This window comes from Glandiceps talaboti, chromosome 4 (genome assembly GCF_964340395.1).
Source record: "Glandiceps talaboti chromosome 4, keGlaTala1.1, whole genome shotgun sequence".
Lineage (NCBI taxonomy): Eukaryota > Metazoa > Hemichordata > Enteropneusta > Spengelidae > Glandiceps > Glandiceps talaboti.
In genome coordinates, this window is record NC_135552.1 from 18,440,935 (window position 1) to 18,468,444 (window position 27,510).

Below are 27,510 nucleotides of genomic sequence, written 5' to 3' on the forward strand. Positions count from 1 at the left end.
TCACCTTGTTCGTGTCAGTGTTCAAATCATATTAATCAAGGTAAAATGCTTGCCTTATTCATGCGAATAATCTGTTTAGATGTAAATGTTCCAATCGATACTTAATATTCATAGATACTTTCATATACCTTTGTTCGCATATTTGATTATTTAGTGTATTTCCTTATTTCTTTATCGTAAATTGATAGAGATGGAAGCATGACGGTACAATCTGATAGATATTTTTAGAAATTGAAGTGATAACATGAAGGTTGTTAGCGATAACAAAATATATATATTATCAGTCCTAAGGAATGGAACAATTGTGAAATGATTGAAACCTACAAATTACTTTGACCTCCCTATCGTTTTGATTTCATCATGTTACAGTTCTACTTAGAAATTACAATTCCTTTGGGCGCAATTTCTTGAAATTTAATAACCACAGATGATGTGAATTATCGACCATCGTACATTCATATCAATATCGAAACTTATGGTACAAAATAATACAGCCATTTCAAAATAGAAACTTTGGTATGGATGCAATTTCCAATATTTTTTTTTATCCTGGGCACTGAAGGAAGTGCACTTGAAAATTAAATCTTTAATCGAATTTGAATAAAGTCCGCTGCCTTCTTTGTTTAAGTGTTCGTTTCCTCGCTGATATTGGTTTCAATAATACATACAGTAGAAGTGATTAAAATGAGTTATTATTATTTTTTTGATAATGATCATATCACCACGACTAACTGATAGAAATACATTATCACGCGTAATTGACGAACCTGGCGTTGTTTGGGTGATCAGACTACGTTTACTAAGTCTAAGAAAGGAATGGAGTTGTAGTATTTTAAGTCAAACGTTAAAGCTTTTACTTCAAAAATTAGATAATTTAACAATGCCTTACTTTCATTCTTAAATTTTAATTTTGGACGCATTTGTATATCATATTCAATCTTTTTTCATAGCACTGCAGATGGCATTACGTGCCTGATGTTGTCACAGTCATTTCGAATATTTTATGTTGGTAATACCAGTTTTACCTCGATGTCATTGACACTATTCCGTATTGGACGTTGTTGCTTGCAATCGTTTCGAGTACCTTACGGTAGTTATGACTACACGCATGGTTAGTACTGTTGCCGGTCTTTATCGGAATCCAAAGTCTATTTCAATACAGTATGTTGTCGGTCATTTTAAAATTATCTGTAATCTGATAGCGTTATTGAAAAAAAAATGAAAACTTCAGTTACTATACATAGAAATTGAGTTCAAATCAGGTTCGACATGGTAATTGAAAGGTGTTTAAGTACCTTGAAATCCCTGGCAGATAAGGAATACAAGATATGACACAAATAATTGGACATCGTTCGTATTGTTTGCTAGACAAGATATCGCCGTGTTAGCACAACAGTTCTGTACTGACGTTCAGTAATCCTACTGGCATGTGTGTGTGTGTGTGTATGTAATATTGTATGTATATGTGTCATGTGTGTATGTTTGTATGTTGTGCGGGCCTCTGTGTATGTGTGAGTGTATGTATGTGTGTGTGTGTGTGTGTGTGCCAAATATCAGTATGTTTTGTCAAGATAACAACAGTGATAGCAGGGATGGGTAGGCAAGTGAGTAAACTTTCAAATGTATGCAAATGTACCTAGCAACAATACCACGCCCATAGCAACTGCCAAATGATAGTGTGTAAATCATTGATAACAACAGGGATTTATAGACAAGTGAATAGATATTCAAAACATGTGTGCAGATATACCTATCAACACTACCACGCCTATGGCAAAAGCCAAATGATGGTGTATATTGCAAACATATAACACAACATCGATGGTTAGGCAAGTGGGTAAACATGTTTAAATTACACATAAATTGTGCAATTATGCTACAAAGCCATTGGCGCTATTTTACATAGTTTCATAGCTGGCAGCCCAAAAGCAGTGGCCAGTGTTAACTTTAATGACTCAAATATGATAGTGTGAATAGTGACACAATTTAATTTATACATAAACGCACTTTTTATTGAGTCAGGCTTGTACTGCTCGAAGCTAATATTGCAAGTTTGTATCTTATCGCAACAATATAATTCAGTCAGAGGTGGATGACAGTTTAGATATGATCTATAATTTTGCGGTTGTAATATCAATATTTGATATATATTAGGTATTAAGTCTCAAGAACGGCTAGATTTTTCACCGTGTTTTCGATACTTCCCAAAGGCGTGTTCAGTTTGTTAAGCACAACAACTACGTTTTGAGCTTATTTCTTGCTTGAATGCGTTTTTTGAAATTATTTGTTTGCTATAGTGACATGCATTTATTCATAAGAGCATCATTTTAAAGGGCAGTACATTGCGCATCAATTTGATATATCAAAATGCGTCATCTTTACAAGAACCTCTAGCTGTACCACCCAAATAAAACCCACGTGAATATCATGCCACACTCTGCCCATGCAAGCTAAGGGCGATCGGTATTTGCCATTTCATTAATCGTATAGTTATTTCTCCTTTCACATTTGAATTGATAATATGAACTTTTGTCATCAAATATTGATACATTCAATAATCTTTCTTCAGAATCTTTCTTTGGGGGGGTTTCCTCGTTTCATCTATAATTTAGTGTCAGTAAATGAATGCTGAGAAAAAGAAGATATTGCATGCATCGAGAGACAGAGCTAAGCATGACGTGTAAAAAATTACATTGATCTGATTAAGTGTGGGTTGTACATACGAAAAAGGAAATAACCACATCGTCTTGAATATTATAACAAGCTTAAACTAGCAATTGATGCAGTATAATACTTCCATATTTATTCCCCCTACGGCACGTCTTCACCGTCACCATATTCCTGTTTAATTCTGTTGACAACAATTGGCAGCTTAGTATTGTAGAAATGTATGCTTTGTCTAATATTCAATACTACAGTGTTTTGTTCTATATGTGTATTTATCAATCAAAAATTAATCGACGTGAACAGTTTAAATATTTATGAATTTGATATTACTGGCAGGCTTCAAAGCGTTAAGAAGATTGTAACCATGGAAACCGTGGTTGTTACCAATAGAGTGAACAATTATTTATGTATTTCTGGGAGGTGTAAGCCATGTCCCTTGAACGGTGATAATTTTCCACTGGATAGTCCTCAGGAAAGCATTAAGTTTGAGTTTGGTGACACGTGAATTCACTGAAATCTTTCAAAGATTGATCGCTAGGGAACTGAAAGTTTTCTACATACTTAGAGCTATTAGGTGTTGAGGAGTTGAATATGATAGAATTAATTGAATCAATCGATCACGCTATAATTCTCCTTGTCTTTGGAGGTCTCATTTATTACATGTGACTGCACTCCTGCCATAAATAACATGCCACAGGTGAGAGGGAAAGAAATTGATCACGTCGCAAAAAGCTATGATAATAGTGACTTCTAGCTAGGGTTGTGTTGAACAAAAGAGTATGGAAACCGTTAATCTAAGAAGAATTTGACCACTCTGGCCTCGCAAAAAAGGGTGCAGTTACAACTACACAACTTTTCAGCTGTACGTAAGTTTGAATTTGATTTCTATTCAGTCATTTTCATCTTTCACTACTTCTATTTGTTATCAGGGTACTATGGGTCAAATCGTGAACATTCAAAACTGTAAAAACCGTGAATTACATGTATTTACACCTGTGGTTATAAGACGTTATGAAATCGTAAACTACAGGTGCAGCCAACGGGCAGATTTGTAGTTTTCATTAATGATATGTTGTTTCAGACATGACGTTTTTAAAAGAATCCCACCCCCAAAAAACAACATTATGGGTAGGGTGGTATATAATAGCTTTTCTTATGTGCCCTCGCACTGGGGGTGAAGGAAAGCTGTCCTCCCTCCCTCCCTCCCACTGGGTTGCAACTTACTCGCCAGCCCACTGCCTACCAATACTGTGAATGATCTACCCACTCCCCACCAAGAAAGCGTTTGTGCTTTCCACTATACCAATTTTGGCTTACACAGTGTGCGTTACCTTACAGACAAAAGCATGTTTCCCCTCCCAGTGTATCAAAATCAAGACTTTCGCCAGTCCTTCCTTTTTTTATTCCCCAACCGCTACCGATCGAAAAAATTGCCTGCCCATTGAAAAATTGCCTAAGGACAGCTTTTCGCAAGAACAGCTTCATTGATGACTGCACCTGAAACTATGTACTGACGACTTTGATCTGATTCAAGAGTCGTAGAAATCGGCGGTATAGTGCATAGTGTAAAAAGTATATATTTCACACTTTTAAACTTGTATACGAAACTTTCACTTCTTATATGCCTAATATCCATTGAATATGTTTTGTATGTCCTATGAAGCCTTTGTAACATATACCACCAATATCTCAAAAGAAACAGCTTTTATGCAATGTAGTGTTCAAATATCGCAACATTGTAGTGTTAGCTATGCAAATCAGGTCATTAGTATGCAAGCCACATTCGCGATAAATAAATGTACCATAAATAACGCTCTTCTTGTAAACATATCACTGATTTGATCGGAGACCATGTTGGATAAATCTCGGCATTTTTTCAGACAATATTGTAAATACAATGAAGGTTAACACAATTCAGCCAACTGTAATCTGTGTTTTAGTCGATTAGGAAACTGATTTCCTAACTTGTATGATAATACTGGTGGTGGATGCCTGTCGAAAACTTTGGTGATCTAGCTACTAGTATTTCTTGGTGCAAAATTAAGTTAATTTGTGAACTGATATGTTTTCAATATAATGCTTATATAGTGGATGGTCATGACTTGCTCACTGATGTCAAATTTAAAAATTGTTTACATTTCGTTTTGGAGTTATACATGGAGACAACATTTGTTAAAGCTCTTTGCAAAAACTCGCCATTTTTATACTGACGCATGTGTTTGTTGTATGGAATTTGGAAAGGTTGGAAGGTAATCTAGTATACAAACATTTTGTAAATGACTACGTCCACTATCTGAGAAGTTAGTCTGAACATCTTTTGAACATCTATAAGATTAGGCTGGTTGAAACTTTGTAGAAACCATGGCAACAAAGCTGATACTGTCACTGAGGAGGAGACTTGGGTTATTGTTTCAAAATGTATGCATTTGTTTGTTTGAAAAGTCTTAGAAAACAGTTGAACACAACTCTTGGCGATGTAGTTTTTCCTTTAGGTTGTGTATGATTTGTGTTATAAGGTGTGTTTTACGAATACCGTACACCAGGTGCAATGTACTTGACATATATCCGGTCACATCTTTAACAGTCTAGTGATGATTACACTTGATTGTGTATGTTGTTGGCTTGTACATTCACATAAATATTTACACTCCTCGAGAAAGGAAATTATGATAAATTCCCGAATGGAACGAATATAAATTAAGTAATCTTGAATGATATAACGTTAGTTTAAGCAACTCTTCAGATGAAAGTAAAAACGATATGATATGTGTGCATATATCATAGCGTAAGATTTTAAAAGACTTCACATCAGTGGCTAGCTACATCCGTTATTACCAGCCAATATGGTTTTGGATTTAATGGTCAATTTAAGGCAATTCATACTTCACCCTAAACTGTGTAGCCAATTTACAGCACGGGATATTAGTGTTCATGACGAACAACATAAAATAGTCTAGTGTGAAAAGCATCTAGGCTAGGCAGAGTTGAGTTCAGTTGAGTTGAGTTGAGTTGAGTTGAGTTGAGTTGAGTACATCAAACTAGAAATGTAAACACTTTAAGGCAGCTTTATTCTCTGGATCTGTATTCTAGTACACTTTAATATGCAAGCATAAGGTCTATATCGAATACGCAATGCGCTCTCAAATTATTTATACAGTCATATATTTGGTTTCCAAAATGCCGAAAATGCGACTTCATACAGAACACTGCATGGGTTTGAGTCGGTGGAGACATATTATAGTACATTTGCCAATGCTGCGAGCTGGTTTTCAAATGCATGCATGCATGGATGGATGGATGGATGGACGGATAGTAACATCTTAATTGATACGTGTAAAGCTATAATTATAATAATATTGATTAGAGTAATCTTACTTTAGAATTACCCATCTATGTCATTATGGTGGACACGGTCTTACATACAAGTAGATTTGACACACATGGCGAAGCACAGCGTAAATTGTGCTATGGAGTTTTACTGTTAGAGTAATGATTGTCCTGCCTGCCGGCAAAACTACAATGATTAGTGCCTGGAGAGTTGTGTAGTAATCAATATACATTCGGTACAACCTAATTCCTACAATACCATTATCGTGGTGGTACGGTGGTGGTGGTGGTGGTGGTGGTGGTGGTAAAGGGAACTTGTTAATTTTCTTAATTAGACCGGCCATACAATTATTTTTGTGCGATCATGACAGCATTATTACAATTCGACAAAACTTGTTTTACTGTCAGAAAAATTTAATTATTATGAAGTTCACTATTGTGCGCCATTACAGAATTCAAAACAACTTTGTTTTACCATCAGAAAAATTAACTTATTACGTCATTCCAGAATTCAAAACGTTCATGTCATCGACATCGTTAAGGTCAACAACTAAAAGGTAAATTAAAGCATTAACAAACTTTGATTTTGTAAGCACCTTTCAAAAGGAACGTGCATCGAAGCAATATAATGAACTCAGATTCTATTTTGCAATCTTACACTGTAAGTGTTTTCCACTAATAATTAGCTTCTCAGCTAAAATTAGTAAATAGAGCAGACATGTGGCACAGTATTCTATAGATTCGTGCCGTGCATAATATTACGTATAATATGCTACCACTCCTCAAGAGACAAGATGTTCTGCGTAGCGAATACAACGTTGTCTAGGCAACGAGTGTCCGACGTAATTTAAAAGCTACATAAACAGAAATCCAACTTATCTAGGAACAATGTGTCCAGCTTTTATTAAGGGCGAAACTTCACTCTCTATATTGTCTGACAATTTGAAATTAAAAAAAGAAAAACATTTCCGCAATTATTGTGATTTTCAGTACTGCTACTTTTTTTGAAACGTCTGTTGCAGTGACTTATTGATAAGGCAATTTCCTTCTTGGAGTGAGTCTAGAAAGATATTACTAGTGATTTAAATAATTTGAAGTCTGTCCCTCCGTGTTGGTATAACCAGTGGCGTTATCCAAGTACGTCATGTGTACGCAAATAAATGATGGATAGCTGGGTATTTATAATCCAAAAGTGCACCGAAATAAGCAGTCGGCTAAACTTTCTTTTATAGAATTCAAGATGTTTGTCATCGTACTAGCAGACTTCCTCTGAGGTCATATCTTTTATTGTTAATACCTCAAATGGACAAAGTTCAGTCGCATCCACTAGATCTCAACTAGTGTAAAATGTTAAAACGGTCGGCTGTCGACTCTAACGAATTATTAATACAGCAAAGCATGTAACCGGAGAAACTGGCTGAATATTCTATTGGATTTGTAGTCTGAGATTACCACATTTTGTTATAGATCTAGGCTTCAGGCAAAACAGTACACTACATATTGTATGTGTATGAAATAACCCAGGCATTGCCTAGTGACAAATAGTTCATTTTCATTTGCTAATGTCCGACTGATTAGGCAGTGACAAGGATTTTCTATTACTAAATTTGACCAAATGTGTAAATTTAATATATTATTGTAATTAGCTCTTGTGCCTTTAAAGAAAATAGAAAGTACGTTTGTTAAATGTGTATACCATAATGACAAAATCAGTAAGCCATTATGTCACCGATATATTATGCATGCATAGTATGGCATAGTCTTGTGCTATACCTCGCTATGTGCATAAACTTGCATAAGAGCATTTCACGCTGTCAATTTATAATATGGCATGGAACGTTCGGAAATATTACATCTTAAATAGAGCATGGTTGGACATTTACAGCCAAAGTGTTTATGTGCAGTTTTAGTAAAGATGTATGTAATATGTCAATTTTAAGGATTAATCAACTGCTGTTTGAATTCAAGAAAAACAAGTGGTAGGCATTTTATATATGTTACAGTGGGAGGGCAGTTGCAAACCCTCGCGATGATGAACATATTTTCAATTTGACGAGTTGAAAAATACGGTATGTATGATGTATATTATGGGTGACATCACTTACAAACCCATCTCCATTATATTATTCAAGACGCGCTTTACTTGTACTATGGTGCCTTCTATTTAGGATCATGGATTATCTTAGCGAACTATTTACATGGTTCTCAACAGAATATTTTCTTATTTAGGTCTAATAAAAAATGTGTGGTTCCGGTTACGCTCAATTTTAGAATAGGTGGGTAGGTAGATTTGTTATTTCATTTTATTATATATTTTTCTGTGTGAGTGTCTAGTTCGGGTTTTCCATTGTTTTCCAAATGATCTCTGTGTTATTTATTTCTTCCGATCAGAAGTACAGCCATTACAGATTTGAAGAATAGTTTTATATTGTCTTTAATATATGCCTAAGCGCAACACGCCTTCACTTGAATTTCAAAAATGGCTCACTTGTTATCTAAATGCTTGTCATGTAGGCCGTTCTTAACTGTTGTGTTGTATCTTTTTTTTATGTTGTTCTTTTATTTTCACTTGAGTTCACTTCCAATTGATATCCTTGGTGTTGTTTTCATGTACCTGCTCTGTTTTAGCTTTGACGAATATTGTTCCATTTGCCATGTCAGTGGCACAATTAGTGATTTTACTACAGTGTTTTCATTTTATTTGTACATGTTATGAGGCCTTGCAAGTTGCAATTATTTTGTCAAATCAATCGAGTTTTGATTTTTTTTTTTTATTCTTGTGACCTTGTACAACCTATAAAAAATAGAGGAAAACAAACTTCGGAATTGCATACATTTTAGACAAAGGACGTCAACACGCTTATGTTGCTACTACAATTTCTCTAAGAATCCTTCATGACGAAGAATGATAGAAAAATACACGCAAACAGCTCCGAATTAGATGTTACTACTAACCGTGGTAACATTAATGTCTAGGCTAACTTAAGAGTGACTTCATGATATCCTGAAACTGTCGTCTGTCGCACTTCTGTCTCATTTATTTGTAGATCAAGTAACACTGGCAAATCATCCAAATTTTATTATGGCGGGAAAAGATTATACCCGCGTCTTTGTAGAAGTGGCCGATGATGTACGTCGTTAACGCGAAGTGAGTCTATATATAATACATGCCTGGTCCTTTTCGGATAAAAATCACAATATCTATGCGAATACTCATGTTCTTTTTAATATTTAATACTTATTAACGTGCCATACTTCAAATTTCATTACGGCGGTGCCAAATATGTCAAAGAAAGTCGGAGATTGTAAATTAGACCGAAGATTTTGAAGAAATTTTCAAACCTACGCATTAGTTTTGAATAGTATAATGGAGATATTACCAAGCCTTTGGAAGTCGTGTAGTGAAACCTGACACAGTGCCCTTTTCGCAATTGAATGAGTAATTTATTCATAGACAAGGGCACAATGTCTTGTCTCCGCTTTTCTTATGTTTAATATTATCCCCAAAACATTTTAATGTTGATTGACATGCTTAATTTGTGATGCTGTTATTTGGACATTCTCTTGTTTCTATGTAATCATTATTCCGGCCTTTTAACCTTTTTTTCGTAATCCTAGATAGATTATGTCGTTTTTCTTTCATGGTCGAAAAGTGAAATTATATTAGGATGATAGTTATTTGGAAAGTCTATAAATAGAAAAAGAGAAATATGGTATTAACTGATTTTTTAAAGTGGTTTAGTCTTCTGGAAACTGTCATCCACAAATTGATGTCGCATTTATATGCTAACATCTAACTTGTATACGAATCATTGAAGTAACAATACGCCATCCATCTAATCGTCTGAATATAATACATAATGATAATGCACATACTAGATAAGATAGATAAAGTTCAGGGGAGCTTTCTCAAAGCAAGAAATTATTGTATTTAAAATCCAAACTAAGAATTACACAGGATTATATTTTTATGTAAAGCACAAACTGTATGGCGTAGAAAAGGTAAAATGATAAAAACTAAAGATGTAAAGGTTCAAAAGTGTTGTAAAGAATTAAAAAAAATATTTTAATTCAAACTTTTTGAAAAAGCCCGCTCATGGTGTGAAACTAGTCGAAAATTTAAACGGTTTTTATGCTGACTTACAACTGATAAAAATAGATGAACTATGTACAGCTTTTTGATGGTGTTCGAAAACTCAATCCCGCATTCACAAAAGGCAAATAGTTCGAACAGTTATGATGGTTCAAATTCGATGGAATGGTAAGGATGTACAGATTAACATTGACACGAGATTAGAAGTAATATGCTTATTTTCTTGACGTTGACTTCAACATTGTTCGGCATTGTTTAATTCTCAAATGGTAATTCGTTCCATATTCTATATTCTAGATCTCTGGTTTTGCCACGCTGACTTGAATTTTTAACGTTTACCAAGAATAAATTCATGTTTACATTCTTTTGAAATTGAAATTCGACCTTACTTGGTAGGAAAAACATAATTCCCTTAATTATAGCAATCCTTCAAATGACATATTGTGTGTCTGATTTGGGAAAACGGTACAGATTCAAACATGTCGTGACGTGGATGCTTCTGTTTAGGATACTCTGTCTGATTGTTTTCATTCTCGGTAACCAATGAACGAATATAAACAGAGGTGAATTTAAGAACTGAGGAACAATCGTGAAATGCACGAAAACCTCTTACATGACAGGTAACTAAACACAGACAATACATCGAAATATTGGTGAACAATAGCACGCACTTCTTTTAAATTGTAAATACTTTACGTAGATTGATAATTCCAATGATAATTTGCCTTATCGTACAGACATTTATTGCAATGCACCTGCGTAACCTGTTCTTTAAAATGACGTGTTTAGTTTTATTGAAAGTTAACAGTTGGTGATTGAAATCTTAAACGTGTGTAATTCCTGGTTTACTTAATAATAATCCATCATGTACAGTCGTTACAAAAGTACAGGTTGGTGATTAAACTAGGAAACCATGCTGTGTTGCTTTGAAATAATACATGTTGTCAATGAACAATCTACTAATGTAATTTGGTAATGTGTTTCTACAATTAATAAATACTTAAGAACGTAAGAATCCGTCGTCGCTGTGCACATGATTAAAGCTAACTAGTGAGGCATTATTTGCTAAGTAGACGAAATTAGTTATGTTGTTTATACGAAAACTGGTGAATGTGTAGTAGCGTGCGTACGTTGATATTATTCTTATTTTGAACGGATACGTGCTTCTTCAATGTTCTCTTCATGATATTTTCCCCTTCTACTTCAAAAACGTCATTCATGGAGATGACATGACTAGTATAGTAACTTTCTACTTGTGGAATGTGATTCAAAGTTTTATGCCCCACCCTCTTAATCAGTAGTTTATAGCCAAGCAGTAGTCATTTGATCTGTATCATTCCCATCTCCTGTTCGGCACCTACCTATCACAATTAAGTAGCTGAGGTGAAAGACTGTCTGACATTTAGCAATCTTTGTGAATATCGTCCAGTTCAAAGGATAACCCGGTTAAACATTGCTGTTGTATACTGCTTACACACAACAATCACTGACTCGTGTCTTTTAGCACAGGTGAACTTTGTGTAGTGTTCATATATGCGTAACTATATATGGTGTGCTTGTTTGTCTGTCTGTTTGTTTGTTTGTTTGTTTGTTTGTTTGTTTGTGTGTGTATGTCTGTCTGTCTGTGGGTGTGTGTAAGTATGTATGTATGTATATGTATGTATGTGTGTGTGTATATATATATATATATATATATATATATATATATATATATATATATATATATATATATATATGATTTATTAATTATGTATGTATGTATGTATGTATGTATGTATGTATGTACGGACGGATATGTATAGATATATGGATATTTGGATAGATGGATAGATGGGTGGTGGGTGGATGGGTAGAGATGGACGGATGGGTGGATAATGGGTAGATGGATGGATGTGTGTATGTCATGTGCGGATGGATGAATTGATATATGTCTGTGTGTATGTGTATTTGTATAGTTTTGCTGGTTGCAGTACTACACGGTGTTATCTTATAGTGTGGTGTCTTGTTTTGGAATTAAATTATATAAAGCAAAATGTTCGCATCATCATCCTACATATTCGATTTTGGATCGAAAAATATATAGCAGCGACATGATTGCAAATAATCTCTTCATAAAAACAACACTCCTCCCCCCCACCCACCCACCCACCCACCCACCCACCCACCCACCCACCCACCTCAACAAATGGTATGTTGTTATGAATGTACATGTATACTCAGGATGTTTTTCTGATATATTTCTGTTATTGACGTGTTTACCTGTAGTGAACAACGAAAATAAATAGCTAAATATATAGACGAAGTTTGTCTTCGGTGCCGGTAATATTTTAGGAGACAGCAGAAAGGTTGTTGTGACGGATACGTATTTGTTTGTAACTATGGCAATGACACAAATAAATATTTCAATAATTGAAGTTTTGGAAGAGCTCGGCAGTATTTATTGTAGGGAAGACACAATGATTGATGTGTGTGGTAGGGCTAGGTCTGGCGTCATCTATCGATTACTAATCGATCACAACATATTACATATAACATATAACATTGATTTTTGGTACTGTAAGAAACAGATGAAACGAAGGAGTTTTGCTTTGTCAGGCTAGATTTGAAGACATTCGATATAGCAAACTTCAGATACCATCATTCATATATAAGTTATCTAATTCCTTTAATATATATGTTCTATCCATCTTCTTGTGATGTATCAGATGTCACATATTTGAAGAACAAATACAGCAAATTTACAAGACACTTCCAATCTTGTTTGAAAAACAAGTATTATCTGTTTGATATAGCAGTAACGTATTTCGTAAATGTATCTCAGCAGTGATTAATATCCCCCACGGCACCTCCCGGAGAGGGCTTATACGTTGGGTTCCGACCGTCTGTCCGTCCATCCGTGCGTGCGTGCGTGCGTTCACCCTCATAGCAAGAACCAAATGATTTCAACGAAACCTAGCACAAAGGTAGCATACTATATATATATATATATATATATATATATATATATATATATATATATATATATATATATATATATATATATATATATATATATATATATATATATATATATATATATATATATGGGGACATATGTACATCACTTTGTTTTGCAACAGAATCAAATATGGCCGAATAGCAGCGTCTGAGCATGCTCAGTCTGGATTGCAAGTTCCCTATTGCCACAACATAACAATAGCGAACGGAGATGGGAGGCTTGTGTATCATTGTCATCACACTGTTCACTGATATATATTTATAATCAAACCCCTGTGCATCAGTGTATATCTTACTGCCATTCTGAATAATTGCTCTCACCTACTGCTGCTGGCCATGGTGGATTATTTGTACATTATTACTGATATGTGGAGTGAGTTTGAAGTAACACATCGGCACCTGAGCTCTATTATTGTTTCATCATAGGAATCTCCCTAGTAACAAACGTGGGTGTGTGACGTACTGATTTAATACCCTACAAAATACCCATTGAGTTATTTTCATGATTGGGAAAATAGTTTACCGGTGTTGTCATAGATATTCAAGTAGTTTTGAAAGCCTACAAGTAACGGCGGATTCGATTAGCGTTTCTCTTCTTTCACAGTCCATGGCAATTTTCGATGATGCGTAACTCGGATATTTGTCAAGAATTGTCAATTAGAGTTTGTAAACGTAATGCGAAATTCCACATTGCTGCCCATACTTCTACATGTATATATAAATATTGTTTATATTTTTTCTAAATCGATCAACTAAGAAACTGCCATAATGTATTCCACCTTATATATTGAACCTCTAGAATGGCAGATTGCTAGGATGTCTCTTGGCAGTTCAAGCCTTTCTCCTGACATACATTTTCCAGGTTTCTTATTGGTTAAAATAGTCCTGTGGGATCTAATCAATTCAAGTAGCTGGTACACCATAATGACGTCGGTGTAGAACAATTTAACTGGTACCCCAGGATTTAAAGTGTGTGGTACTGAGACATTCCCCACAAGACAGTACAGCCCTCAAACATGCATCTCAATGATAAAAGCAAAGTAATATGTTACTATGTGCTTATTTTGTTTCCAGCTAGGCCTTCATTTAAACAAGTGTCTTTTCGTACTGATTTCAGTGAATTCACAAGAGTGTTAGATTAGTAGGGAAAGTAGATTATTACAGTGTCATTTGCAAAATGTGACCTAGGCCTTTAAAATACGTGTAGAATTGGCTGTAAATTGGCACTAGTGGAGACACTTCCCTCACGGGCCTACAGTATTTACGACAGCACTCCTTGTCCCCAGGGGAACGGGGATACAATTGAAGTAATTAACAGTCCGGCTGGGGAATAGGCTAACCCTATTGGTCGATTATTTTATTATAATATTCAATGTTTAAATTAACGCCGTCCTGTATTGCATGCTGTCAACACAGTGGGACAACCTACAGAGTCGAAGATCGGCTTCGAGACGTGTCGACGAATTCAATATTGAACGCAATGGCAATATACACAGGATGTAAATGTATCCGGTCACGTACAAATGATGAAACATAGTGCATCTTAACTTGATATTAATACAAGTTCCTATTAAACGTGGCCATATCGTGACTGCATAAGGAATCGTTATATATTCTAGGTTGTTGTATACATTGTGATCATTTCATGTAGCCTGTTGTCATCTATGTATCACACCACGTGAATTGTAACAGTCTGACACACTGACATTTCCTAACAATTCACACAACATGTAAATATATAATCAGGAAAAACAACACGTAAAAATCAAACCACAGATGGGAGATAAGGAAATGAGCAGAATTTACGGCGGGGGGGGGGGTCATGAAAATGGGGGGGGGGGGGCGCGTGAAAGTTCTGATGGTCTGACAGGGGGTCACAAAATATTTTGCTCATGATTTGAATCTCAGGAGCGGTAGTTTACTGAGTAAATTTGCAAAATTTCTTGCAGTTTCGCCGCAATAAGCCTAAATAACGAAGCGGGTGACGGCTATGAGAATGTGTATGCCTTACTTAATATATATTACATATGTATAGTGTGTACATTTATATATATATATATATATATATATATATATATATATATATATATATATATATATATATATATATATATATATATATATATATATATATATATATATATATATATATATATATATATATATATATATATATATATAGTAAATAGTATCAAACTCGTAGAATAGAGTGCTCGATGCTTGGGTAAGCAGGGCGGGAATAATCAAAGTGGGTTGGTTGGAACTTGAGGTGCTTGGTTGTAACTCCGAGTTTCACGCTCAATGCGTTCATCAGACAACTATATATATATATATACATACATACATGCACACGCATGCATGCATGCATGCATACATACATACATACATACATACATACATACATACATACATACATACATACATACATACATACATACATACATACATACATACATACATACATACACACACACACACACACAGAGAGACAGACATACATACATACATACATACATACATACATACATACATACATACATACATACATACATACATACATACATACATACATACATACATACATACATACATACATACATACATACATGCATGCATGCATACATACATACATACATACATACATACATACATACATACATACATACATACATACATACATGCATACAGAGTGAAATTGGCTCTTTGAACAAAATCAAACCTCAGCACGGGCAGTCGTTTACCTTGTACGTTTGCAAAATTCACTTACCTACCATATATTTAATTATGAGGTAGTCGATAACCAAGCGAATGACAATGCATGTGTCTGCATTAAAGTCTCTTTATAGGTTAAACTGTAGGCAGTATAGCCATAATTTATCAAATGCATTGAGAGTAAAATTTAGGGTATTGCAGAGAAGAATATTCAGGTACTCTAAAAAAAGTGCTCACCGTAGGAGAGGGACACCCTCTCCCACACCTTTCCCACTAGCAATCTTGGGGATTCTGTTTCTGCCCAACATCAAGATTGGAGAGGAAAGCCCTGCTGGCTTAGTGTGTCCGAGGTACAGCCAATGTGAGACCTCTAGATCTCCTTTCACAGTCCGCATAAAGAAATCTCTTATTATGTATGGATGCTGAAGTCGATTACCACAGTTATTTTAATGTAGTGTGCCGTACAATTGTACATCTCCAGAACAAAGGAAGTGGAGGGGGGAGTATAGTGGGGGTACCGTACGTGTATTGCACATAAAATCTGTCTAGTCCTTGGGTTGGGGTTCTATGAAAATTCTTTGGTTCATTTTGGAGAACCATAAATTGTTTTGAGAGCGCGAAGGGTTGCGAAAGAAATGTTGATCAAAATATTTCTCTTCAGCCACCCCCACCCCTCCCTCCGCTGTAAATTCTGCTTGTTCCCTAAGGAACCGATTCGATAAACATAGTGTTCCATACATGCTAGAGTAGTCGGGTAATGCTAGGCTTGCAACAGTCTCTCGTAACTGCAGTCGTTAAAGTTTCAACGTGGGTGATTCAAAGATATGATGTACAATCACCTAATAAACACGGTTTAGAAATCAAATTATAACAGCCCTGAGACGAGTCATTAAACTATCACCTGTTTGATATGAAATACAATGACAATATTGGTTTGACGCGTGTCTTATTTTATGTCACCGTCTTTCTAATAAATAACAGATTATTATAATACATCAAACTAGGACCTCGTGAGTACAGCATTCAATATTTCACACACTTCTTTTATTCTTATGCACGACTTTGCAGAATCTCTCTCTCTCTCTCTCTCTCTCTCTCTCTCTCTCTCTCTCTCTCTCTCTCTCTCTCTCTCTCTCTCTCTGTCTCTCTCTCTCTCCCCCAACCTCCCTCCCTCCTCTCTATCTATCTCTCTCCTCTCCCCCTCCCCCTCTCTCTCTCCCTCCCCCAACCTCCCTCCCTCCCTCCTCTCTCTATCTCTATCTCTCTCCTCTCCCCCTCCCTCCCTCTCTCTCTCCTCTCTCTATCTCTCTCTCTCTATCTCTCTCTCTCTCTCTCTCTCTCTCTCGCACAAACACACTATATCTCATCCAATCTACTATCATAAATCTCTACTAGATAATAGCGTATTCCTGAAACAACATCACATATCACAGTACTATAGTTAAACAAACGTCTGTATTATAGATATATCTTGTAAAAAATCTCAAACTATTCGAAGTTTTAAAATTGTCAAAAAAGCGTGTCTGGTCATGTTTTGACCGATAGAGACAAATAAATCAAACGGTGATGTCTTTCCAATCTGTCGTCATCTAGGCAAACAATATGATGTCATGGGAACAAAATGTCTCTGATTACGAAACGTTTTGAATTCCGGACATAAATCTCGAAGCATAGTAAAATATTGTTTTTTAATCCATGATCCCATCTGAAATATAAAATGTAACGTTAGTTGACCATAAATGACAATTATTATGCACTTTGTCCATAACTTTCTCTTCAATCTGGGGATCATGTGATAGCTACCCTGGAAGAGATACGATGAATGTGAGTTAGAACAAGGTATGGGCATGTCGTAGCTATTTAAGTTGCATTACATGTATGTGTAGTTGGTTTATACTTTGATAGTTGATATGTAGTCTAATCACAGTTTATGTATAGCCGGTATATAGTCGGTCTGACACTCGATATATGGTCCAATTATTAACGTATAGTCGGATAGTACGTATATACATGTAGTTATAGTGCTGGTATATAACTGGATGTTTGATACATAGTTTGATACTTGGTATAAAGTTCTATATTATCGATTATATAGTTAGTTTATAGTTGGTACCAGGTCGTGTAGTAACTGGTGACGATATATGTGTGTGTGTGTGTGTGTGTGTGTGTGTGTGTGTGTGTGTGTGTGTGAGAGAGAGAGAGAGAGAGAGAGAGCGAGAGAGAGGTGGGGTGGAGGGAGAGGGAGGGAGGGAGAGAGTGAGAGAGAGGAAGTAGGGAGAGAGATGGAAGGATTGAAAGGAGAGAGGGGGAGGGACGGAGAGAGACTAAGAGAGCGGGAAGGGCGAGATGGAGGGAGGGAGAGAGAGGAGGGGGGGGAGAAAGGGAGAAAGAGCTGCTTTATCTATAAACAAGGATTCAATTTATTTTGTTTTGTCGTTGTTGATTAGTATATATATATATATATATACAGTAAGAACTTTGATGTAACAGCTTTGGTTAATAAAAAATGTCTAAATGTTGGTGGGATGTCGAAATAAGAAACTTTACGTTGTCTTCAGCTGTTTTATTTTTCTTATTACACATATGCCTGTGAGGAAAATTGAAGATAGGGATTCTGCATTCAATCCACGATGGCCCCAGGAATATTTGATAGTGCTCGGAATCTATTGATGAGTAAGATGTCCACCAACAAACATACTATTGAATGTTTGCTACAATTAGTAGTCTGCTGTCACTTGATGCCTCCAGAGACACAACGTTTCTGGTCATTATCCATAAACACTTTTTCTTTAGCTCACTCTACTGGAACGACATCAGAATAGCTGTAACGAATACATTCGTACGTCTTGATCGTTTAAGCGTATCTAGTAAATAACACAGATTTTTGGGGGGGTTTTAAAACAAGGCACTGAAGCCAAACATATCGTTGAAGTCGTTCCGAGGAAAGATTATTTCATCAAAGGTCAGATGTCTGAAATTTTGAAGCGGGAGTTAATCTCGTGTCACGTTTTCTAAATTTATGTCTCCTAGATATCTGCTGTGTTTTTCTTTCCCGTCGTTTTTCCATATATAGTACTTAAACGTATAAACGCATCGGAGCGGTTTTGATGACAACTGTAGTAAGTTTACTTGCATGATGAATGCCACAAGCCCAAAGAGCTTATACACCACAAAATATACAGTTCAGAAAAAATAATGGAAGCACTGTATGAAGCTTAGTTTCTCATTTTTAAAAGCATAATGAGTGAAACATGCTATAGTTCATTTGTTACATTTTCACGAAATGTCAAAAAATGTGACGACAAGTATATTATGGCGTTGTATACTGTCATCTATCGAGATTAATCCCGTAACACTGCTTCATTGTGGTAGCTACCCAAATGCCATTATTCACTTGAAAGACTTCTGTGGATTAACTTAAAAATTAACCCTCCAAGCAATTATGAATTGTAGTTTTTAATTAATAATTTAAAACCGTAATTAAAAACTTTGTACGTCTGAAATCCCAAGAGAAAAGATAACAAAACAATTAGCAGGCATATAGTGATATCTATTATACAACTTGGGAGAATACTGAATAGAGAAAGGTATGCATTAGTAAGTTAAGACAAAGCGAACTAAACACAACAACTTCGCCTTTTCCCACACTCGCTTCGCCAGTGCCAGACGTAGATATGCTCGCTATTCTGACGTAATATGTCTGTCCCTTTCGCCCATTACCCATGCCATGGCTCATATTGTCATGTTATTTCATGATCTGGGCCGTTCATTAAAGTGTTTATGATATGATCCCGCTGGTCATTTTATACTCAGTTAACAAATCAAATTGCGCAATGTATCAGCCAGGTTCATGTTACCGACTTTGCGTTTAGTTGCGATCGAATGTTCACCAAAACAAGCTGGAAATCGATAACCTGCGCATGCCCTGTTCAAATTGAGCCGCACTTTCGATTTCAATGAATAATTGAATGGCGGGTGTACATATCAGTTTAGCGAGAGAAAGGTGGAGCACAGTGCTAAGGTGGCCTTCTGTTGTGACAGTCTCGCATATGTAGCTGCACTGACCAGCTTTTGCTGAAACTAATATTCACCGATATGGATATGTAGGGGATACCCATCCTTTTTTTCGTTTGACTCGGCGATGGAGTTCATTTGTGTGACATTTGTGTAATTCATTGCAGAACTAAAGATAGTGAACAAGTTTAAACTGCGTTAACATGAGGACTGGATTATTTTGCAAAGAAGTTTTAGTGGTGATGCTCGTATTTCAGGTGAGCCACAGTTTATGCTTCGTCAATTTTTCCTCTCTGCTATTACTCTGTCAGTCGGTTGGGGTTCATACGTGCATGTGTAAAACGAGAGAGAGACACGTACGTTCCATAACGTTCAAACTATACAAAATCGATATTGTGTTAGCTACAACAAAACCGTCACTGTCAACAAACTGCCAATTCATTTTGTAAATATTGTATTAATCCTATTATGAAGGTCCAGAGTGATTGTTACATATTACACATCAATCATCTTCATTACAGCAAAATGTCTTCCAAACTCCGGTGCTAACTAATGTCTGATCCTTTTGCTAACGATCTAAATATATACGTATTGTTTCTATCATCCCTGCTTCCTTCTCTCTTCCCAACGTCTCCACCCCAATCCATTCCCATATCCAGATAGTTGGATTGTCCGACGGAGGGGAGTCTTATACCACGGATATCCCCTGGTTAGAGGTAACATCTGAGATATTATATTATTATTATTATTCATTTTCGGACCTTTTTCATTCGTAGACTTATTTCGATTGATATCCTTTCTTTTTTTTATTCTAGACTGGTGATGATTCTATCACAGTATTGCATGTTGACAATTAACCCATTAACACACTAATTTTCTATTTCTTTTTTCCCCTTTATTTTCATATGTTATGTGCTATAGTATGATTTACATTGGTTATTTTATTTAGTCGATATTACTTTAATATAACATTGGGTCAACTGAACGCCGGGGGAAATAATATTTCACTGACGTATGTTCATTAATACTACGTCTCGGGTGTACTAAAGGCTAACCTTCACAGGAAAAATGGCCAGTTATGATTGAGTTCGGATATGCATTTGATATTCATACTGATTTCATCGCTTTTTTCTTTCTTAACATTGTGAGGTGATGCGGTTATCGATTTACTGTTACCGTACTACCTCACAGAAGGCCTCAGCATTTTGACTTTTAATTTGCGCTTTAATCCCAAAAGTAATAACTGAATTAGAGTCATGGAAACTAAAATGTTAAGGTGGTTATTTTTTTTAAATTGGGACTAAATTTGACTAAACTGCCTAGCACACTTAATCATGTTTGGGTTCTATAATTTGGTAGAGTGTAAGCATTATGCGATGTATCAAGACACACTGGTCTTGATCAAGTATGGATCAACTTATGAATGGATTACAGTAAAATCGTTATCATTTTTTAAGGTGCAACCAGATTGTGTGGTAAGGTATTTGTATTTTATCAGCTGGTCAGTGCGGCTGAATGGGATAATGGTCAATGTCAAGTCGTATTTGCCAGTATACATACATACATACATACATACATACATACATACATACATACATACATACATACATACATACATACACACACACATACATACATACATACATACATGCATACATACATACATACATACATACATACATACATACATACATACATACATACATACATACATACATACATACATACATACATACATACACAGACAGACAGACAGACAGACAGACAGACAGACAGACAGACAGACAGACAGACAGACAGATACATAAAAGGACAAACATATACACACAAAGACTCATTGTAAATATTTATAGGGAAGCCGTACTACACAGCAATGCACTGTGCACACTACTGCTGAGATTGGTACAGTACATATATTGTATTGATGCATGTAGCTGAATATACACACGCATTCCCCTTGCTGCATGGATTCCAAGACCGTGATCAGAGTAAAATTGAAAACACACTGCCGCTTCACTTTTTCTTCCACCTAGCTGCATGTGAGTGAGTGAGGGAGTGAGTGAGTGAGTGAGTGAGTGAGTGAGTGAGTGAGTGAGTGAGTGAGTGAGTGAGTGAGTGAGTGAGTGAGTGAGTGAGTGCGTGCGTGCGTGCATGAGTGCGTGAGTGAGTGAGTGAGTGAGTGAGTGAGTGAGTGAGTGCGTGCGTGCGTGCGTGAGTGAGTGCGTGCGTGCGTGCATGAGTGCGTGAGTGAGTGAGTGAGTGAGTGAGTGAGTGAGTGAGTGAGTGCGTGCGTGCGTGCATGAGTGCGTGAGTGAGTGAGTGAGTGAGTGAGTGCGTGCGTGCGTGCGTGAGTGAGTGAGTGCGTGCGTGCGTGCGTGAGTGAGTGAGTGAGTGAGTGAGTGCGTGCGTGCATGAGTGCGTGAGTGAGTGAGTGAGTGAGTGAGTGAGTGAGTGCGTGCGTGCGTGAGTGAGTGAGTGAGTGCGTGCGTGCGTGCGTGAGTGAGTGAGTGAGTGAGTGAGTGAGTGAGTGAGTGAGTGAGTGAGTGAGTGAGTGAGTGAGTGAGTGAGTGAGTGAGTGAACATTATTACCCCAGCACTGAAGATGTCATACTAGTCAATAAGTACCAGATTTTATTCTCACGAGCCGTTGTTTACTCGTGCATGGTGTTATTCAGAGGTCGAATGGCAGCTACTTCCATAGCCAATACTAACCGTACAAATGTCGTAGAATGATGTGACTTGATATGGGCATGATACGTACTTCCCTCCTGGCATTCATTTATGTGTTAGCCATCCCATTAAGACACCATTAAAATCATTCACCAGCAAGCAACAAAATGCTCCAGAGTCCATAGTATTGTATCTAACATCTAGTGTTTAGACAAAATACCCTGTTTTTTGAATGTGCAATTCAACAAGGGTACATGTACGAAAAGAATTTAATATTAACATAAAGTATTATGGAAACACTGCTGTCATAACGCCGACTGAAAGAACGACACCTTGAACCCTGCAAACCGATCATTTTGGTAACGATGGCTTCTTGGATTTATTTGTACAGGGCTTTATGTGGGGAGACACGTATGTCACCTTATCATCACAACAAATTGATCAGCAAATTCAGAAAAGGATAGAATGTGAGGAAAGGCTGATGACGGACCCATATCCAACGGATGGCGGTAAGTCACGAGTTTACTCACCCGTATAGCAAAACCTAGGCTGTAAAAAATGGTATATAACTAAAAGTTCGAGTTTCAGGAATAATCATTCTATCATAGCTATAATCCTCACACTTTGAATATCAGTGTGAGAAACTAACCTTAGCCTAAAGTTGTTATATCATTGCAAATTATTTAAGCTTAGATCAAGTTATTTCTGATAAAGTAAAACTATTTTTTTTTAAATGTTTGTCGTGATTTTATTTTATTTCACACTTTCTTTCTTTTAATTACTTCGACCAAAAGACAAGATACTCGTTGGTCACAATACTTCCATGACAATTGATTAGGTATTATAAAAGAAAGTAAACAAAGACATTATGTGATTCAGAAGAAGACAATCACAATATGCAGACTGTGCTGTTATAGCTAATCACAATATGCAGAATGTGTTGCTATAGCTGAAAAGACATCGTTTCTCTCTGGGATGTGATTTTTAAAAAGTAACCAATAAAGATACTTTAAATTTGGCAAGAAAAGCTACAAAGGGAATAGAAGTAAATTGTCATAATTTTACCTTTTTGCATGTGAAAAATGTTTAGGGTCAGCAGCTTAAACTAGGGTCGGTCGGATTACCGGAAACACACTATTTATTTTATTTGGCCTGAGTCGAAGAAAAAAACTGCTTCATAATCACAAGTAAATCGTGAACAGGGTAGTAAATTGTCATGATTTTACCTTTTTGCATGTGAAAAATGTTTAGGGTCAGCAGTTTAAAATCTAGGGTAGGTCGGATTACCGGAAACACACTATTTATTTGATTTGACCTGAGTCGAAGAAAGAAACTGCTTCATGAGCACAAGTAAATCGTGAACAGGGTAGTTTGTCTGTTTGGGAACCGAGTAAGTACGTACTCGGTCAGAGGAGTTAAAACTAGGTTCGTTCATTCAAATACATATCTATTCGGTGATAGTAACTGTTGAGATGTACATGTTATGAGTCTGTATTAAAACTTTCAATCTGACCAAAGCTCCATACCTAAAAACTAGGTAATAACCATCTGTAGAAGTACCTAATATCTAGGTTACTAGTATAACAACCATGTGTTGTGTAGAAAAGGGTACAACGATTACTCTAAAGTACTTAGTAGAATTGTTAAACTCTGTCTTTTATTTGTCCACGGTGCACTTAAAGGTACATGTGGTATACACACCCATATGATATTTGACAAATCATGGGTAGTTCTATATGGCAGCAACAAAATATGGCGATGGTTAAAGAAAGCAAGGTTAAAATAGTGAACTTAATTAATAAGGTAAAATCAAAAATTCACTGATACATGAATATTTAGTCCAAAAGCACGAACATTATATAAATTTGAGATATGTTCTGTCTGATGGGATTTTGCTATGTTTTCCGATGCCAAGAGCTTCTATATGGCCGGTGGAAATACATATGTCAATCATAATTTATTTCATTTCAAATTGTGTAATCCGACACTTGGTAACATGTACGGAGCCTGATTGATATAGGTATAATTGCAGGTATATCTGTCTGGCTCTTTGAAAAAACAGCAAGCAGATCATGCTGAAATCTAATCTTACCCAGCTGAAGTCGACAAAATAATGAACGGAATGGCCGCGTAATACTATCGCTGAATTGGACACTAGATATAAGAGTGGTATAGCTAAGCTGAACCATCACTATCAGTGCTATGGAGATGGATGGGGACCTTTCAAACAAAGTCTGCATTACAACCAAATTCTCACGAACCGTCAACATTGCGTTTGGCCCATATGGCACAGCGCAAACAACAAAATAATAGCGAAACCGGAATTTGTGCGACTGATTCAACAGCCGTATAATGATATGATCCGAGGGAATATGGTTTTGATGTAATGATATGTAAACCGATGATAAAGCGACATTGTATTTAACCAATAGGAAGGCAACTCAAAGTAGCGAAAACATTACGTATTGTGGTAGTCTGTGTTCCGTGGGAAATAAATAGCGATAAGTGTAGTGAACAGATGTTGTTATCCGGTATTACATGTCGGGTTTTGTACAAACGAGTTAACGTAAAACTACTTTATTATAGCCTTAGGGTTATGGCGAGATTCGTTTGTAATGACTTTGCGATTGAATGTGAGCAATTATTGCCTGGTTTACATAGCAGATAAATAAAGCCCTATGTATATGCAGATTTTATTATAGGACTAACGAGATTATACTTTTCTACTAAAATAAATTTTCCTGTCAAAAACATCATTACGGTTCACACCTATATCCCATAATAGTCGGTCAACTCAACCCACGTAATCCTTGGCTGCAAGATTATCATTTGATATCAGAGTTGATAAAGTTGATTTTTTTTTCAGAAAGCAGTAAACGTTTCACTCATAGTAGTTGCAAATAAACTGTACAATCGGCTTGTTCCCGACCACTGGTCAAGTGGTAAGGAAAAAAGCGTGTGCCAGCGAAATGCTTGTGTCTTCATATGTATACATCATGTGTTAACTATATAAAACAGGTGTGGTTTTTTTGTTGGCTTTCAGGATTATACTGTAATAGGACATATGATGGATGGAATTGTTGGGGCGATACCAAAGCTGGGGAGATCGCTTATACAAATTGTCCCGAATTCATTCCGAAGTCGGACCCATCGAGTAAGTAAATTAACGAGTAGGAAACGAAAGCCTGTACCGCCCCAAATATACTTAGTACCCACTTTTAGACTCCTAATAAGGACATTTCCTATGAGATTTCAGAGAGAAAAATACACTCCTGTTTATTGTGTTATTCAAAGCCAAGGATGATAAAATGATAAACAACATGTTGTAAACAAGGCAGGACTTGGAATGGGATGGGATGTACGATCGATAAAGTTAATGCATTCATTTAGATTAGTCGATGAACACCTTTGTCAGTGTGTTTAAAAAACGATCGATACAAGACTAGTTTTGCTCATATTTTTGTCATCTTGCTCCACGAACAATGAAAATTTTCACAAAAAAATAAGCCAGTTAATCCACGTGTATCAAACAAAATACGCCTGACTAATTGTGTCCTTGAACACAAGCAACAGGTGTCTATGACTGATATAGAGTCCCTCCCAACTGCATGCTGCAATTGTCGTTGCTTCATGAGAGAGAGAGAGAGAGAGAGAGAGAGAGAGAGAGAGAGGGGGGGGGGAGAGAGAGAGAGAGAGTGAGTGAGTGAGTGAGAGAGACCGACACACACACACACACCTACACACACACACACACACACACACACACACACACACACACACACACACACAACAGACAGACAAACAAACAAACATACACAATTCCATAAATGGCGTAACTACAACAGACTGGCCAAGCAGCTGACCAACCACCGCCTCTCCAACTTATGACAACTAGAATGTGAATATAAAATCTAAATATTTTGCTATGTGAAGCCAATCAGTAGGCATGAATAATATCAACAGTTCACTTGTCATTAAGTACAACGGCAAACGGTTTTGGAAAACATATCTTAAATTTAAAAATTTACCTTTAGAATATAATGACACGATCCTCCACAAAGCCCAGCCTACACCGTTGATAGAACCAATCAGCGGGGACATTTTTATCAGTACATCATCCATTCATGTGCTTGTACATAGTCGAATCGCTTCATGGATCATATACTCTGGCCGATTCCATTCAAACGTTGCACAAATTTATGATATAGCAAGTGTCCAATACGTACTATCCTGTAATTCTTAAAACAATATTGCCTAACTAAGGCAGCCGTTGTAGCTATAAAAATCACAATTCTATTAATACACTTTATACATGCATGTGTGGAACTTTGACACATATGAAGTTTATAAAGTTCATTATATTTCAATTTGCAAACTTTCTATTATAAATGTATTTAGTAGACCTTGATCAGCATCTTCAAGACCGTAAGAATCAAAATTAGGATCTATGATATATGCTAGGGGTTATATAGATACTACAGATTATGGACACACTTAAAAAAATTGCCAATGATGAGACTGGTCTATACCTTTAACATTCAATTTGGTAATATTCAAGGTCAAAACAGCAAGTTTTTTTCATACTCGCTAAGCTACAGACTACTTTCACTTATATAAATTTTATGGTTTGATGTGTATTATAAAAGCTGTTGTGACATAAATTTAGCAAACACTTTGTTCTGTTCAAGGTCAAAACACAATGTCAATGTGTGGGGTTTTTTAAAAAATGTTTCCAATCACTATATCTTTCCTATTCATTGACAGATATCATTTGCTAGCGCAATAAAACATAGATACATAGTCCATGTCTCCTATAAAACCAGCGTTGGCGTACCCACAAAAAAGATCAAATTTAATCATGTACCTTGAAGGACTTCCAACGGCACCTGTCATTAATCTTTCTAGGATGAGTCGCTGTCTAGCTTTGGTAGCATCCACGTATGCATCGATACAAAGATCATCCATAATTTCACAGAACAAACATCGTTTTGGTGATCGCAGCATGATATCATACCATGCATGGCTAACCC

The 27,510-nt window shown here is 36.3% G+C and overlaps 1 protein-coding gene across 3 annotated transcripts in view; it reads left to right on the forward strand.

Annotated features, from left to right (window-relative positions):
• The window catches only part of LOC144433669 (calcitonin gene-related peptide type 1 receptor-like), a 70,641-nt gene that overhangs the window by 14,197 nt on the left and 28,934 nt on the right, over positions 1-27,510 (forward strand). For 2 of the 3 annotated variants that reach the window (XR_013480802.1, XM_078122016.1), the window contains exons 2-5: positions 19,978-20,067; positions 20,470-20,526; positions 22,872-22,989; positions 25,524-25,634. Coding sequence is in view for 2 of the 3 variants with exons in the window: in XM_078122016.1 (XP_077978142.1) it covers positions 20,014-20,067; positions 20,470-20,526; positions 22,872-22,989; positions 25,524-25,634 (340 nt within the window). In the remaining variant the exon portion in view is untranslated. The remainder of the gene's footprint in view (positions 1-19,977; positions 20,068-20,469; positions 20,527-22,871; positions 22,990-25,523; positions 25,635-27,510) is intronic. The other variant, XM_078122017.1, reaches the window with a different exon arrangement.